Source organism: Papio anubis, chromosome 13, assembly GCF_008728515.1.
Source record: "Papio anubis isolate 15944 chromosome 13, Panubis1.0, whole genome shotgun sequence".
In the NCBI taxonomy this organism is placed as follows: Eukaryota; Metazoa; Chordata; class Mammalia; order Primates; family Cercopithecidae; genus Papio; species Papio anubis.
This window is the reverse complement of record NC_044988.1, coordinates 101,623,518-101,641,669: the sequence shown is the minus strand read 5'-3', so window position 1 is coordinate 101,641,669 and position 18,152 is coordinate 101,623,518. Positions and strand designations below refer to the sequence as shown.

Sequence of the window (18,152 nt, the reverse complement as noted above, 5' to 3'; positions counted from 1 at the left end):
ACTTGAGGTCAAGAGTTTGAGACCAGCCTGGCCAACATGGTGAAACCCCGTCTCTACTAAAAATACAAAAAAATTAGCCAGACGTGGTTGTGTTCGCCTATAATCCCAGCTACTCGGAAGGCTGAAGCAGGAGAATCGCTTGAACCCGGGAGATGGACGTTGCAGTGAGCCGAGATCATACCACTGCACTCCAGCCTGGGTGAAAGAGCAAGACTTCGTCTCAAAACACACACACACACACACACACACACACACACACACAAACTATAACTCAGTTGCTCTCCCTCCCTCCCTTTCTTCCAATAGGCTCCATGTTAACTAAAGACAAGAGTTACTCACTCTACCTCCATGTTTTATTGGCATCCTTAGATAGGGATTTTCAGTTCCACAAAAAAATGACCCATTGATTGGACATAGGATGATAAAAAAATAAAGAGACCCACTGAACATTACATGGTGTGACAATATTTAAAAGTGTTATGCAGAAATGGGATGTCTTTATTAGCGTTCCCTTAAATGTAAATACCTGTTTTTTCTTACCACGTTTGCATTCAGTACTATTTAAAGTATACAGAAATAGAGCTATCAACCTAACACTTGAAATTATTGAAGGAATCAAATGTTGGAGGTGTTCACTGATACCCAGGGCTAATCAAGGAAAGCAGAAGGTTGTTATTGGGGACGATCAGTTGGAAACTGCAAGGAATGGGGACATGAGGAAGGGGTGATTGGAGGTGGCATCCCCAGAAACTGATGGCAGGTTGGAGTTGAAGGATCAGGATTGCTGTCTGGGGCTAAGGCTCTTACCTTGTGCAGCTCAGCAGGGCTTTCCTTCAGCAAATTCTGTGACATCAAAGCCTCATCAGAGCAACTCGGACTATGGGCGGGAGGGTCCCGGGCTGGGGTCTGCGTCCAGGGTCTCATATACGACATTAAAAGCTTTAGCAGCGTTTTAGAAGAGTTACGTGAGCCTCTTGTCTTCATCCGTATATTGTTTATTGTTGCTATAATAGAATACCCGAAGCTGGGTAATTTATAAGAAAAGAGATTAAGCTCACAGTTCTGCCGGTTGGAAGTTTAAGAAGCATGAAGCCCGTATCTGCTTCACCGGCTGGTGAGGGCTTTTGTGTTGCACTGATCACAAACATCACAACATGGTGGAAGGTCTAAGGGGAGGCGACACATGTGAAGGACAAAACCCAAGGGGTGTCCTGGCTTTATAACAGCCCACTCTCTAGGGTGCTGATCCAGTCTCGCCAGAGCAGGGACACAGTACCTCAAGAAGGGACCCAGCCATTTCTGAGGGATCCACCTCCTTGACCCGAACACCCCCGACTAGGCCCCTCCACCCAGCACCACACTGGGGATAAAATTTCAACGTGAGTTTTGGTGGGGGGGAAACAGCCATATCCACACCATAGTGTCCCTAAAGAAAGGAAGGTGCTGTTTCTATTCTTGGTGCTGAGCCTATTCCAGCAAGCACAGCAGGTTCCTTTTACCCTGGCATACATGAAACTGCACTTTTTTTAGGATTTTTTTTTTTTTTTAATGTATAATATGTGCTTAGGTTCTGAGAGTAAAAGCACTTTAAATGTATTTCCAGGATCATGTTTCCTTTTTGGAGATAAAATTCAGCTACTTTCCTTTTACCTCCTGACTTTATTTGGTATTGCTTTTCCACTTTTACCAGTTACTTTAAATAAATAGTTCAACCAAGAGGCATTTGGTACCTGCCTTTGCTCTGTATATTGTACTCTGTACATATTGCATAGGTCTGCATAGGGCCACGACATAGTACGAAACAACACGCTCACTAAATCCTATAATTGCCAGAACTGTAGGATCCTCACCTTTGAAAAAGAAAATCTTAAAATGGGAAGGGAAAGGATTTTACTTTTTCCAGCAGATAGTAAACATGTAAAACTTGTCCTGAGTTTGTAAGCCAAAAATATAAATAAATTTAGGGAAGTTAGACAAGTTGAGGCCCAAAACATTTTTCAGTGATTACAGAAAGAACTTGCTGTTACTGAGAGTTCGTTTTCCAGTGCTGGAGGATCCACAGGGCCAGCACCATGAATCCAGTCTCACTGGATCAGCCAGGTGGTCATTTCTTCTCACACTCCTGCCCAACGTTGTGTGATTTGCGTGCTCAAGTGTCAACTTACATGTGTTTGGCAGGTGACCTTGGGAAAGGTGTTGAAAGTGATCGTCGTCATGCGGAGCCTGTTCATTGATCGAACAATAGTAAAGGGATATAACGAGAATGTCTACACCGAAGATGGCAAGGTAAGCATTCTGGAGTCTTGTGTGTTCCTTGATGTTCTGTATCCCAGAACAAATGTAGTCGAGTCTCAGATGAATGGCATTAAAAACGAGCAATCAGCGGAAATGATCAACAAACGTAGATTTGTCCGGGTGAGGGTGAACACTTTATGAAAAAACATTTCGTTCTCTCTGCTTGCATTTTTCACCAAGCTTCTGCTTTTTCCTCTAAGCCTGATGCCCTTAGTTGAATTTCTAATTTATCACCTTAGACCCCCGTTGCCTCATTAAATGTGTCTTCTGAGGAAACGAATTTTTTTTCCCCAAGTCAAACAGCTCCTCAATAGCCCAGGGGTCAGCATTTTGCTTTTCCTAGAACCATGAGGAAAATTCCTGTTCATTTGACACAACCTGATGACACTCTTTTTCCACAAAACTAACAAGTCACCCTTAGGAAGTTGCTGTGCACAGCAGCATATATTGAATACTGCTATTGAAAAAGACGTGTTATTTCCACGGGTGACTTCTTTCATGGAAAGTTCACCCAGGTGTACCCCTAATTCCTTTTGACTGCACAGTCTCCATATGGCTCCACAGAGAGCGTCGGAGGATGCTGATGGGAGCTGACAGCCTTCATTTGTGTTTGCACCGGAGTGTAATGAGCACCCCACCTGAGATGCCCCACACTCTGCCAGGCCACTCTCAGCGCGGAGCCTGGTCTCCCCACCCCATCAGGAGCCTTTCCTTCCCTCATGACTCATTAAAACGTAAAAGTTTGTTAGCATGAATACTGGTACTCACCACCCAACAGCCACATTATAATGAGAATAGAATGTTCTTCAAAAAAAGGTGGTAACTGTGGCTTAGCACATAGCAGGGTGTTCCATAAGAAGCATGGCCCGTGATATAATGAGATGTGTGTTTTGAACAAGTAACCCAGCATTTCCACATTCCACACAAGTGTTGTCTACATGGGATGCTACTCCTGCTCCAAGGACTGTGCCCAGTTCTCGTAAATTTCCTCGTTGATACCATATCATTCATTGAAGGGAGATTTACTTTTTCTTTTTGGAAAAACCAAATGTCTTTGGAGCACGCGTGTAAAGTGAGTAATCAGTCAGGTATGGTCTGTGCGTCTGATTTGTAAACTCTGACAGCTGCTCCAGAAGGTTCCACACTGTCGGTCAGCAGCAGAGGCAGTACTGAGGGTAGTGTATACCCTCGCAGAGACCATGGGCAGTGGCATTTTGAGATGCCATTCTTGTTGGGTTTTTTCAAAGTTGACAACTTCATAGTCACGCCTGGTACAAAACATAACCCTTGCTTGCCAAGGACTTAGAAGCGAATTGGAGAGATGGAGAACAAATACGTAGAAAGGTGAGTCATAATCAGGACCGTGCTACTAGAGTTACCAAACTTAGGGTGCAAATGAAGCATGCTCTGAATTGAGATCGTAAGGAGGAGTGGAAATTTACCTACTTTGCATGGTGACTTTCACATTCTATTTAATTGCCCCTTCCTGAAAGTGTGCGAAATAATACACATAAAGCACTTGGCACTTTGCCATCTAGTCGATACTCAGTAAATTATAACTGGTATTATTTTTATTCTACACTTAAAACAATGGTCTTGGAGTATAGAGTCTCATAGGTATGGTGCTTCCAAAATGCCTCTGATCGCCCCTCCTCAGCTGCTCCAGTTACTTCCTTCTTTCTTGTCTTCACCCTTGACTTCCCAGTTTCCCAGAGTTTTTTCTCCCTCTGCACATTCTCTTTGGCCATTCCCATCCATGTCACCCACACAAGGATCACTCATGATTTGTTTCTAGATCAGACTTCTTCCCATGTTCCTCAAGTTTAGCCTGTCCAAAACAAAACTCATCATCTCTCTCCCTAAACTCAGTTTCCCTCCTCTTTTCCTTATCTTGTTTAACAGTACCACCACCTAACTGGTTAAACCTTTCTTCCCTTCATCCCGCTGGTCTAGGCTGTCAGTGATTACTGGCAGTTCTCCCTCTTAAGTAACTCTCAAACTGGGCCCCCCATCCCTCTCCACCCCTCTCGCTCCTCTCCGGTTCTCATTATCTCTGCACTGAAGAATGCACGCACCGCCTCACTTCTAGTCTCCAGTCTTGCTTCCCTCACAGTCTGTCCTTCACTTGGCTTCCAGAGCTGTCTTCCTAAAATACACATGCGAGCGGATGATTCTCTTTCTTTTCGCCATCTCCCCCTTGCCCAAAGCAGTCTTCCCCAAAGTAGGAAAGTAGGCTATTAATAGATGTTAGGCAGAAAGCAATGCATGGTCAAACAAGTTGGAGAAACTCTGGGTTAGAGAAAGTTCAGTGGGTTTCTTTACTGTGGAAACCAGTTTGCTGATGTGCCTTATGAATATCTTAAGGGAGTAGAGAGTATGCAATATTTTCCTAACTTATTTGACCACCAAATTCTTTTGTCTTCCTTTTTTCTTAGAACATATTGTGACATTGCCATTTTGTAGAACATACTTCTGAAAACTCTGGCTTGTAGAATAAAATCCAGACTCCTCTGCAAGGCCTCATGGCGTAGCCCCTGCCTTCCTTTCTGACCTCATCTGGCATCATTCTCTACACACACCTCATCTTATCTCCAGCCTCATGTGCTCCCTGTAGCTCCCAGGACATGCCAGACTCTTTCACATATTTGCACGTTCTGTGCTTTTTGCCCTGGGATCCCTCCTAGTCCACCTGACAAAGTTTTACTCTTCCCTTTACACTGGCTGAATGCCATCTTCCTTCCCATCCTGTCTCCATTTTCCCAAGAGCCTCTTTGCTTACGAGCATGGGCTCTAGAGATGGCCGACCTGGTTTGCCTCTCCTTACAGCACAGAGTAATCATCATTATCCACACACCCACAGAATTCAGAACAATCTTTTACTAGTACTAAAATTAGTGCATCATGATTATTTGCATGTCCATCTTGCAATTAATAAAAGTACTAACAATACTAACACACAGTGGTCAGGTAGGCGCTGCACAAAGCGAACTTTGCCCACAGTGACTGTTGAATCCTACTCACAGCATCATGACGTAGGGGCTGCTCTTAGATTCATTTTACACATGGAGAGACTGAGACCTAGAATGTTAAAGTTGCCCACCGCCACACAGGGCTGGATCTCAATCCTGCATCTGCCAGGAGCTCCTCAAGGGCACAGGCTCCATCGTGTGACTCTTTGTCCCTAGGGTGCACTTCTGTGCCAGGAGCATGGTAGGAGCCCAGTCCTGTCTGGGAGGAGATGATGAAAAAGCCTACTTGGGATATGAAAATGCTCAAGCTGGAATGCAAAGTGGAGAATCAAAAATGAGAAATGGGGACTAAAAGGAGCGCCAGGAATTGAAGTCGTAAATAAGTCAAAGGATAAAAACAGACACACGAGTAAAGGGAGACCTCGGGCCCTCCTGAGGAGAGATTAGCCCAGCTTCTCTCTTCCTCCTAAGGAAAATGGCTGTGCATTTGGGGCCCTGGTTGACATCAGAAATGTGGTGGGACAGGAAGCCTTGTGTCCCCCTTTACAACTGTATGCATTGGCCCAAGCAGTAAGCAGAGACCCTAAAACTGGAAATTGCAAGACTGACAGAACCAGGCCCCTTTGTACTTTAAGGACACACTGACCATATTTGGCAGAGAAGCTCTCAAAATGACTGCTCCACCCAGAATCTCATCCTAGCCAATTTGATTAGCCCCTTTTTTTCAGAGCACTTCACAAATGATAAAAATAAACCATGCAGACATTATTAGTGCTCTATTTTGAGTACTCTGTGTGTACTTTATTTATATACAATCTAGGCATTAGTGCAATTAACGTGTTGAATTGTCTGGCACATCCCAAATGAAATGTGGTGTCTGGAAGGAGCCACTGGGGCCTGACATGTGTTCTGCAAGAGCACGTTGTTGCTGGAGACGTCGCTGCTCCCGGGACGCAGCCCTGCATTTGCTGAGTTGGTGCCTAGGTGGCTGCAGGGGGCTGTTTTGCTGCAGTCTCCTGGAGCACAGCCACAGAGGCCTGGGTGTGGCTCAGGAAGCCTCCTATGGGCTTAACTTCTGCCTCTGCGGTTGTCTGTGTCCTCCAAGCCCGAAGCAGCCAGCACATTCGAAAGTTTCATTATCCTTATTGCTGCTGTAGTGGCCCAGCACCACCCCTAATTTCCAGAGCTTGCAGGTTTTTTCCCCATCAGAATCCAGCCCAGCAAGGCTATTACTTTGCGTAACAACCACCACCATGACCCAAGCCTCCTGTCTCTTTACCTGCAATGCATATTTTTGATACCAAGGACCAATAGCCTGATTCCTCTAATAAAACAAAAATGCTTTCGGACTTACCAACCACTTATTCATTGTAATCAGGGAGTAGCAAGAGCCATGACTCAGCATGTTAAAAGGCAGGATTGAAGATGAATACCTGGCCATTGTCCTGATTTTATACCAGTCAGACTTAACTGAAAAAATATGTGTCTCGGTTGAATTTATCTTATTAGGGGATTTAGGTTATGTTAATGCTATAGCTTCATTAATTACCCCATATCAATAAAAAAAAGGCAGCTTTTAGCCTCCAAGCATAAGAGAGGAAAAGAAATGGTGGTATCAAAGGAAACCTTCAAAGACAACCAGAGCTGTCTCCAGGGTAATTTCTGATCCCCGCATTCTTCCCACTTCAAAGTTGGCTGTGTGTGTGCATGTGGGTCGAGGGGGTGGGGAGCTGAATCTGATTTCTCTAATAAGTGTTGGCATCAGCCCTGTTTGATATCAGATGCAGGGAACATTTTGATTTGTTATAGCCTTTGAAATTGTTCAGACGACCTTCAGAAAAATGGCCTCTTGTTACTTCTAGGGGGAAGGGTGAAAGCCAGGGAAAGGGGAATCCAGTTTAATTCATATGCAGAGGATGCCCTGAAATTGAGCTTTCAGCAGTTTTTTAGTAACAAATGCATGTCCTGCTTGAAAGTGAAAAGTTGAAGAATAATAGACCTGTAACACTGTGTTCTTGGGTGAGGCTCTTGTTCACTCTTGTATTCTCTGGGGAGGGTGGGCGGATTTGGGAGGGTGACCACATAGAAGTTTATGGTTTTGAAAACGTGGGTAACCATGGAGAGCTCCGTCACCATAGCTGGTTTACAGCATTCTACCCAAACCGATAGGCCTATCACCTATTCACCTTGCAAGATGAAGCTACTAAATAAAGGTTCTAAAAGTTGGAACCTTGTGTGGCTTATGAGTTTTATTTAGATAATTTTGAATCTATTCCACTGTTTTTTGAAACGAAGTAAAGAATTGATAACTTTCTGATAAGCTGCCAAAATGTTCACGTGCTGTTAAATGAATTTTAGCGGCAGTGGTTGTCACAGCAGCAGGCCTCAAAGCAGAACTGTGCTCCCGGAAGAGCTGCGCAAGTGACAGCTTAGGGAGCGTGCAGCCCCAGCATCCCGCCTGCCATCTAGCTGGAAGGCAGTCTCTTCCTCCCAGGGGAAGAGCTGGGCCTCTGCACACAGACCTGGTTTCAAATTCCCCACCTCGCATTGACTATGCAATGGTGGACAAGTTGCCTAACTTCTCTGAGCCTCAGTGTCCTCATCTGTGAATCGGAAAGGATTTTATCAACCTCATGTTATCACCAAAGGAATTTTAAAAGATAATGCAGGTAAAGGGTAGGCCGAATGCATCATCTTCATCAGTAAATGGCATCTGCCCTTGCTGGTTGTGATGGAGGTGGTGGTGGTGGTGGTGGTCAGCATTGCAGACAGAATCACCTGCCTGCTGATATCAGGTCGCTCTGATTGTTCTTGTCAGTGAATAAATTTGATTTGTCACCATTTTCACCAGTTCTTCCTGTGTATCAAGAGGTCTTTTGATATCTTGGTGTTTGCCCCTAAGAATAGATGTGTCTGTGCTAAAGCAGTTGGTCATCTGCAGGGTTTGTTTTCATTTCACCTGAGAACAGACCACACCCCACCCACCCTTAAAATACTTACTCCAATCCCCAGAGGCCAGGAGGCTGCTCTGAGACTGCAGACTCAGCCACCAATTACCGCAAGGTTGACTTTTGTGTTTTCAGATCTTTCTAATGCTCACAGTACTGAAGGGTGCTTTGCTTTCTTTTTCCTGGCACTATAGTTCAGAATAATTTCTTGTTCATCAGGCTGAAGGTCTGCAGCTTCCAGAATGCTCCTTTTTTGAATATTGCAGCCAGCAAAGAATTGGTAGCCATGTCTGCCTCTGTAGCAAATAAGCTGAAGCTAATAAATACTCACTTGGATCAGTCCTGGCTCCCTGAAATGAATTTCTGAAATCTTCCTGGCCCTGAGGAGAGGCAGGGCATTGACTCCAGCATGCTCATTTCATTGGCTTTCTTTGGCATAAATCTAGCAGAAAATCAAGTCCGAACCACCTGCTGTGCACTCCTAGCAAAAGAGGGCCCTATTGTTCAGAGGTTCTTTTCCACCCATGCGCGCCAGGTAAATAGACCGTATTGTCTAAGGTCCTTCTGTCCCAGATGGTAGGAGCTTTTCCCTAGGGTCCTGAATAATATATTTAAACCTTTTAAAAAGAGCATCATCCTCACTTTGAATAAATGTGGTGTGTGTGGAGAATCCACAATGAGGCTGGAGAAGCCACGTTTTCACTAAACCTATGCATAGTTTTCTCTAGGTTTTTTAAAATTAAAACATTTTGCAGATACTGAAGGATTTTTAAATATGTTTATCTTTAAGATAAAAGCTATAACTTTTTAACCTAGCAGATTCTTCTTTTCTGTTTTTCTTGGCTCTGTGTTTGTGTCCTGGTCTGCTTATGTATGATGTAAGCAGGCAGGAAGGGTAAACAGTGAAGAAGTTCAGAAGAAACAGCTGTGGGCTCAAAATGGAAGGAGAACTGTATTAGTTCCAAGTTCAGACATCGGTGTTCCTCTTCCTAAAATTGAGATTTAGCATCTTTGGATTCTCCCTGTCATCTTGGCAGTGATTTGGGTACAACTAAAAGATGCAAAAGTCATTCTTATTCATCCTGCAACCCCTGAATCATCTTTAAATGCTGCATTTGTTAAGCCCTGGGCTGCACTGCTGCACTAAGAAAGTAATACGAACCTGATTTATCCTCCCAAATATGACCAGCTGCCCAACAGTAGTTTTCTTCAACAGAATTGATAACGTGGGGAATTAATTTCGTATGTTTCTTTTGAGGTTTCCCTCAGAGTTATCTGGAGGTAACATGTCACTTTTCCCCTTGCAAATTGTTGAGCTGTCACATTATAATTCCAGCGCTGGAAGATCTTTAAAATTCTTACTCCATCCAGTGGTTTAAGTTGGGGGCACTGACTGGCAATTGACACCACCTTTCTGAAGAGCAGTTTAGCCAGAGTAGAAAGAGGGTGATCTGTTGAGGGTTTTTGTGGCAATCCAAGAAGGAGATGATCGGTGCAGGCAGTGGGGGTAGGGAGAGATGGGTGAACTTGAGGTTCATTTTTCCGATTGAATGAATGAATGCTGGATCAGTGAAAGCTCCTCCATGATTTGTCATGGAGTGCGATGAACTAAACCTCTGCCCTGTCCTGCAGAAGTAGAGTGGCCTCCTCAGAATCATCTTAACCTTCTCTGCTGTCCTAAAAGTCTTCAAACACAGTGAAATTTTCATGAAACTAATTGTGAACAGGGAAAAGCCAGGAGAACTAAATGTATATGCCTGTTCACAGCCCTGCTTTTAATTTCCAAGCACTGTTTTCAGAAAGCCAGGTTTTAGTGTCGTCCACAGAATAGACACAGGGCTCCTAAGTGTTCTGGGTCAAGTGCAGCACATCCTGTCCTGTCTTCTTAAAGGACTTTTTCTGTCCAGTGGCTTCCCAATGCTTTCTGGTGCTCCAAAATCAATCACACACCACACAGGCCTAAAACACCATGGCCCAGGGTTCTACCTGACCACTGGCCAACCCCAAAGGCAGGTTCCCAGAGGCTCATTGACCAGGTGTTCCATTCACTCAGCTCTTGAACTCATATATTAAAGTCAACTTTTTAGCACCTATGGGACACAGTGATGGCTTTCTCATTTCCTCATTGCCCTTGAACCGTCTCTGTCAGCACTGTATTGTGGGTAGTTCTATTTTTGCTGTACTTAATTTGTTCTAAACTCTTGAAACAGAAGGCATTGATCTGGTATATCATGCAAACCAGTAAAAACCAAAATGGTTTTGGTTAGAATGAGCTACTGAAGTACCCTGTGTGTGACCAAGTGTGGCCAGAGGAGGACTGGACTGTGTTTACTGTGAGCCCTACCCACATGCCAACTCACACCTCCTCCAGCTTCTTCATTCGTCAAGTAGGGGCGCCCTAGAGCAGGGCTCTTGACCGGCCAGGCGTCAGTTACCCTTGGGAGCAGCGCTACAAAACAAACAATGGAACAGGCTCTTGGGCCCGCTCCAGCCACTGATTCCATACTCTAGGGGAGGAACTGAGCAATCTGTATATTAAAAAACAAAAACCTTCCCCCAGGGGCTTCTGATGCCCAGCCAGGATTTGAGCACCACCAGATGAGGCCATCTGTAAGATGCCTCGCCAGACAGTCTTGGGCTCGTGAACGGCTCTGAGCTGTTGTTTCCCCATCTGGAGAGGAAGACTGTTCATGGGACCAGCCACATGGGCCAGTTCTGGGAATTACACGAGTGTGTGTGGAGGGCCTAGTGCGGTGCCTGGCATGGAACAGGTGCCCAGCAGCTGGACGCTGCCAGCTTTCCTCCACTCAGAAAAGACCTGCTGATGCCCACAACATGCCAGACCCCATTTGTGGACCGGGGGAGGCAGCGGGAAGGAAGGCAAGCCTCCTGTCCTCACCGAACTTCCATCCTGTGGGCAAGTCAGGCAGGAAACAAGTAAATAAAGGAATAATCGAGCTTCAGGCAGTTAAATGTTACGAAAACTTTAAATTTTGAAATGGTAAAGAGGTCCCAGCATAGTGGCTCATGCCTGTAATCCCAGTACTTTGGGAGTCCAAGGAGGGCAGATCACCTGAGGTCAGGAGTTTGAGACCAGCCTAGCCAACACAGGGAAACCCCAGCTCTACTAAAAATATGAAAATTAACCAGGCATGGTGGCGCACGCCTATAGTCCCAGCCACTTGGGTGGCTTGAACCTGGGAGCTGCGGGTTTCAGTGAGCTGAGATCACACCACTGCACTGCAGCCTGGGTGACAGAGCCAGACTCCACCTCAAAAAAACAAAGAGAATCAAGGTAACAGGTACCAGAAAAAATGTTTTGATAGGGTAACTGGGAAATGCCTCTCTGATGAGGTGACATTTGAGCTAAAGGGGGTATAAGAAAAGCCACACAGGGGTTTATGGGAAAAACAGTTCAGGCAGAGGGCACAGCAAGTGCAAAGGGCCTGAAGCAGCATTGACCTTGGCATTGAGAAATGCAAGAGCCGTGGTGAGAATCAAAGTTGCAAGTGAGACAGGGGCTCAGCCTGCAGGAGCCCTGGAAGCAGCAGGTCCCTCAAGGTGACTTCCTGTATTCCTCCATTTGCTTTTCTTAACTTACCTACAAATGGATAAAGAAGAAATTAAGTTGGACAGTTAAGATCCTTTTCAACCCTGAGATCCTATTATTCTATAATCATATTTTTTTTTCAAGTTTAAGAAGGGTTAACAGTAGTTACAATATGATTTCTTGAAGTCCCGAATTCTAAGACCGATGCTGATGATCCTTCTCTCCTTTCCCCTCAGCTTGATATATGGTCCAAATCCAACTATCAAGTATTCCAGAAGGTAAGTTTTATTTTTTGCTTCTTACTCAAGTGGCATTGAGAAAACCTGAATGCTTTGAGATTTAAACATTGGTCTCAAAACAGAGGCTTTTGAAAAAGTGAAAAAAGCCAGACAGAAAAGGATGCTCACTGTCTGATTCCATATGTATGACATTCTGGAAAAAACAAAACCTTAGGGACAGAAATCAGATCAGTGGTTGCCTAGGGGAGGGTACAGGGAACTGACCCCAAAGGGGCACAAGGGAACGTGGGGTGGTGGGAATATTCTGTATCTTAATTGTGGTGTTGTTACACAACTGTACATGTTTGTCAAAACTCACAACTATATTACTACAAAGGGGCAGTCTTATTGTATGTAAATTATACCTTAGGAAAACCGTAGGTTTTTGAGATGTTCCAAAAACTGGATTCTGAAAAACCTAGTTTTAAAACTCGATTTCTCAGAGCCCTAGCGGTTTCCACCGGTGCCCAAGGGATGGACCAAGGGAGGCAGGCTGGCAGTCCCTCACCCAGCCCCTTCCCCACTTTGTGCTCTGGGGACACTGTATCTTTTTCAGATATTGGGCTTCCTTATGAAAAACTGTTATGGGAAATGTCAGACAAAATGAAAAGTGACCAGAGAAAATTCATTTCCCCAGCTCCTGACAGTGCAGGGCCCCTTCCCTGGACCAATTCAGGCCCTGTGGCTGGTGAGGGTTCTGTGCCCCCCGCCACACTCCCACCAGTCCCCACAGTACTCAGGGCCAGCTCCCTGCAGGGCAGCAGCCCGCTTCTTCTGTTCTCATCCATCTTCCGTCTCTGGTCTCATCCAGTAGTGAAATAAGAGAGTTGGCCATCATCTCATTTGTTCCCTCATCCAGCTCAACAAGAGGTATCCACTCCCCAGCACTTTGGGAGGCCAAGGTGGGCGGATCACCTGAGGTCAGAAGTTCAAGACCAGCCTGGCCAACATGGCAAAACCCTGTCTGTACTAAAAATATAAAATTAGCCGGGCATGGTGGCGGGCACCTATAATCCTAGCTATTCGGGAGGCTGAGGCAGAAGAATTGCTTAAACCTGGGAGACAGAGGTTACAGTGAGCCAAGATTGTGCCGTTGCACTCCAGCCTGGATGACAGAGTGAGACTCCGTCTCAGAAAAAAAAAAAAACAAAAAAAAAACGGTATCCACTGAGCCCCTTTGCCATGTGCCAGGCACTGTTAGATGCCAGGGCCACAGAGGAAACTCCCAACAGGCAAGGAAGCCTAACAAATAACTCCAGGTGATTAACCGGGGGTTGTGGCCAGGAACCACAGGGGGGCCTCCTTCCGATTAGGCTAGTCAGAGGAAGCCTTTGTAGGGGAAACTGAGGCAGGCAGTGTGAGAAGGAGGAGCCAGCCATGCGAAGGGGGGACAAAGTGGAGGTAGAAGGCAGGGTTCAGGTCAGGGAGGTACCTCTAGGCCCTGGTGCAGAATTCGGATTTTATCCTTAATTCAGTGAGAAACCACTGACGGGATTGACACAGGGGGACGTGATTTTGAAAGCTTGGTCCGAGTTATCCCCACGATGGAGAATGGTTGTGTCCACCATGTGCCAGGAAGCACAGGACTCTTTTGTAGATTGAGGTGAAATTCACATAACATGAAATTAACCGTTTTAAAGTGAGTGCTCCTTGGCTTTAAGTGCATTCACAATAGTGTACATTCACTACCTCTGGCTGGTTCTAAAACATTTCCTCAGCCCGGAAGAAAATCTGGTGTGCATTAAGCAGTCAGTATAGGACTTAGTATCAGAGGGGCGTCATGGACCACCCTCTAGTGGTGTTTACTGTACGTCAATCCACAGCGCCCCCGGGCCCCTTTTTGGTGATAAGGGCTAGGCAGAGGACGGGTGCCTAGGATTAGGGGAGTAGTCTGAGGCTGAAAACCACACATTTAGGGAACCTATATTAGTGTTATAGATTCATGATCTAATCACAGCTAAATGCAATGTACTACCCTGGACTGGATCCTGAAACAGAAAGAGGTTACTACTGGGGCCAGACACAGTGGCTCATGCCTGTAATCCCAGCACTTTGGGAGGCTTAGGTGGGTGGATTACGAGGTCAGGAGTTTGAGACCAGCCTGGCCAACATGGTGAAACCCTGTCTCTACTAGAAATACAAAAATCAGCCAGCCTTGGTGGCGGGTGCCTGTAATCCCAGCTACGCAGGAGGTTGCAGTGAGCCACTGTACTCCAGCCTGGGTGACAGAGCAAGACTACATAAAAAAAAAAAAAAAAAAAAAAAAAAAGAAGTCGTAGGGGAGGGAGGAAGGGGTTACTAATGGAAAAACTGGTGAAATCCAAATAAAGGTTGGAGTTCAGTTATGAGTGAGTAACCAGTGTTGGTTTCTTCATCGTGACAGATGTGCCATAGTAATGGAAGATGTTAACAGTGGGGCAACAGGGTGAGGGACATGGGAACTGTCTGTTGCATCTCTGCAGCTTTTCTGTAAATCTAAAACTGCTCTAAAATAAAGTTTTAACAAAGAAAATCATAGCTTTACTCTTCTAACACCCCTTTACCCAACTGAGCTCCCTGGAAATGTAGTGGAGAAAATAGCCTCCCTCCCTTCCTGCCTCCTTCCCACCCTGTCTTCCTCCCTGGTCCCTGGATCTGGAACATAAAAGAAGGAAGGGTGTGGTTATGCACAGGCTTGAGTGCAGGGAACTACATTTCTCATCTTAGTGTTCTTATCTAAGTCACCATACTGGAGGTATTTACTTGTTTCGCATGCAAAAGGTCTCAGCCTTCAATGCTAACATTTTCCCTGCTGACTGTCCTTGTCATTTTTCCCCCAGTGGCTGGCTGAAAAATATTCTGAGGAGAAAGAACACTGCTCATTATCTGTATCTTGCTTTGCTTTAATAGTGAAGAACATTAAAATGGTTGGTTTTTCCCCTCAACCTGGTCCTTATCTTCATGTCCTCTGTGGTATTGCAATGAGTTCCCTCTCCTGGCTCCACAAAAGGTGAATGATGACTTCTCGAGGGCTGAATGATGACTTCTCGAGGGCCGCCAGCATTGCAGCTCATAACTTGGTCTTTAACAATGGTCCATTTCCATTCCAATACCCTTAATGAGGGAGGGGCTTGCACATGCTCACTTTCGCCTGTTTGTTTTTAATGTTCTTGTATTTTTTAATGCAAGCAGAAAGTGTATTAGGAAGTTGTAAGATGTGTGAAACACAGATTTCGTGAAGCAGATTTAGAAAGACAGTGCTATATTTTTATCCTACCTCCCTTGAAAATAACCTGCCAGGCACTCTTTGTATTTGTTTAAAATTACAAACACACTCTGAAGCAGAAGTGTTTAAAATTTGATATTAGTCTAGTTGGAGAGATTTAGGAGCATCCGCCAATTCCTTCCTTCCAGTCTGTGTAACACGTTTCAAGTAGTAAAAATTGATGAATTCTAAGGAATAGGAATTTTATGTCACTGGTGAGTGGCATATCATGTGTATTTGTGCAGAAGCCTTTCTGAGATTCCTTTATCATCTCTCTTTTCACCTATTATTAACTAAGTGGACTTAACCTCTGATATTGACCTGTAGCAGATTAAAGAAACACAGTTGGGAGAGGTGGTAGTGCCTTCTGATTACAACTAAAGGCAGATAACGTTGAAGCCTTTTTTTTCAGGGACAAGTAAGAATTAAATTAGTGAGTCCTCTCTCTTGCCTACTAAAATGTCTTCCATTTGCTGTCAAATGAAGGAAGCGTATTGGAAAATAATATACAGAATTAAGCTTAATCCTTTATCAATAAAGTCTTCAACTAATCATCATCACATGGAATGAGTTGGGATCTTGTAAAAAACAAAAATGTCTTTCTGTATCACTGAGCTTGTGGGAGATGGCGGTAGAAAGCACAAAGCATGCATGGTGTAGTCTCCATCCCAGGGAAGTGACTGCCGTGCGTGTTTCATCGTGTTCCTCTTAGTGGCCAGCAGGTAGACCTCCCTGTGCCACCACCAGGCCCTGCACCATATGCAGAGGTGGGACCACGTTGTCCTTTGCAGATTCAGAGACCTGGCACAGTTTATGGGGTGACGTTAAGTATTTCAAACCTAAATCACCAAAAGAGAAGGATTCGGTGGCAGCATTTCTAAACTCCGCTTTTTAGGATTTGCTATTTCTCAAGATTCTATTTTCCTCCTGTCCACCCACTTATACATGGGGTGTCACGATCGATGTTGCTTTTAGTGTTTCCCAGAAAGACGCTGTTTGGGAGCACTGCGGCAGACATCTTCCACCTGCTCTGCCTGTTTACATCCAGCCAAGTCGACTGGCCAGGGTGGCATTAGTGCCCAGCACCATCCAGAAAAGCTCAGCCTGCAGCAGTGGCGTGAAGTGCACTGGGGAGCGGCGTGACATGCTGGAGGAGGCTCCTTGGTCATCAAGAAGAGGAGATTGCTCAGGGTGAAGATATGTCCTGACAGTGGTGGGAGGTACCAGAGCTGTGCCCTCCTCTGAGATGGGAGTTCTGGGCCACCAGCAGCAGCTCACATGGCATGAATGGTGGAATTCTCCTCCTGCCCTAGCTGAGGTAGAACCCCGAGAGCTCCCTCTCCTAGGCCTTCACCATGTGGTTGCAGTCACTGTGTTGGGTCTGTTTTCTTGCCCACAAGAAGCAGCCGTGGCCAGCCCAGAACGAGGGAAAGCAGAACTGGGAAAGCAGGAAGCCCCGCCGAGGTCCCTCCTTCAATGTGACAGGGGAGGGGGATTGCCTTGCAGAGCCAAACCAAGCTAACACTCACCTTTTTATTTCTGGCAAACAATGTCAGGAGGTAGGAGAATGGAAGCTTGTCCCTGTCACATTCTCTCAGGCCCGTGCCTGACCCGCTGGCTTACAGCCTGAGCACCTGAGCTTCTGCAGCAAATCCCACCACAGGAAGCAAAATTCTGCCTTCCTTTTGTCTGCAGATGTTCACGCCGTCAGCAAGCCCTTTTCGCTCTTCCTCGTTAGACCCCTTACCCAAGTGTGGAAGTAGCAGAGGGCTGGGGACAGCTTGCTGTGGGTCTGTGGCTGCTAACAGGTTCCCATCATTTACTGTGGTCCCTGGAGGCTCCTTGCACTTGGTCCTAGGATGAAGAAGCTTTTTATAGCCAGCAAGTCTCCAGCAGAGTAGACTCAGAGAATGGGACTTAGAAATGGGTGGGGCGGGTGGGGGGTGACCATCTGAAAGGGCAGAATCACAAAGAGCTAGGAAAGGTTTCAGGCGTGTTCATATTTTTCTGACATTTAAACTCTGCAGGGGCAGCCACTATTTTGATCTTTAACCCCTTCATTTCAAAACAGTGTGCATTTTCATCCAGCAATTTAGGGAGAGTGAGAGCAGACTGACAGCTACTCACTGCATTAAGTCCTGCTGGGGTGGCTGGAGAGAGAGGTAGAGTGTGTGTACCGCCCAGGTAGGCAGGGGACATCGAGAGAGAGGCCCAAAGGGACCTGCACACACTTTACAGCTTTCTCATCAGAGGTAAGGGACAGCATGAAAGTAGCCCGCAGATGTCCAGCTCTCAGTCCACAGTCATTGCAGAAAGATGAGTAACCCTTTCAGTTCTGCACCATCTGAACTTTTAGCTGTGAGCAAATGGATTGTCCATGGTGGGTCATGTTCTGGGCAGAGTGCCATTTGCTTCTTCATTCCTTTGTTCATTTATTAGTTGATTATTTTTATTTTTTTATTTTTTTATTTTATTTTTTATAATGGAGTCTCATGCTGTTGGCCAGGCTAGAGTGCAGTGGTGTAATCTCAGCTCACTGCAACCTCCACTTCCCAGGTTCAAGTGATTCTCCTGCCTCAGCCTCTAAGTAGTTGGGATTACAGGCATGCGCTACCATGCCCAGCTAATTTTTGTATTTTTGTAGAGACGGGGTTTCACCGTGTTGGCCAGGCTGGTCTTGAACTCCTGACCTCAGGTAATCCACCTGCCTCGGCCTCCCAAACTATTGGGATTACAGGCATGAGCCACCACACCCGGCTTGTTCATTCTTTTTAATATGCAAGACTAGCCCCTAACTGAGGCAGACTTGATCAAGGTCTGTTTACTTGGTGGCCACCTGGTGCTTTTCAGTAAAAGAGATTGAGTCAG

At 45.6% G+C, this 18,152-nt stretch overlaps 1 protein-coding gene across 4 annotated transcripts in view; it reads left to right on the top strand.

The window, feature by feature from the left end:
- MED27 (mediator complex subunit 27) overlaps positions 1 to 18,152 on the top strand; it is a 217,978-nt gene that overhangs the window by 181,712 nt on the left and 18,114 nt on the right. For 2 of the 4 annotated variants that reach the window (XM_021927098.2, XM_003911162.4), the window contains exons 5-6: positions 2,179 to 2,286; positions 11,999 to 12,040. In XM_021927098.2, coding sequence (XP_021782790.1) covers positions 2,179 to 2,286; positions 11,999 to 12,040 — 150 coding nt within the window. The other 2 variants (XM_009187966.4, XM_021927097.2) reach the window with 2 other exon arrangements.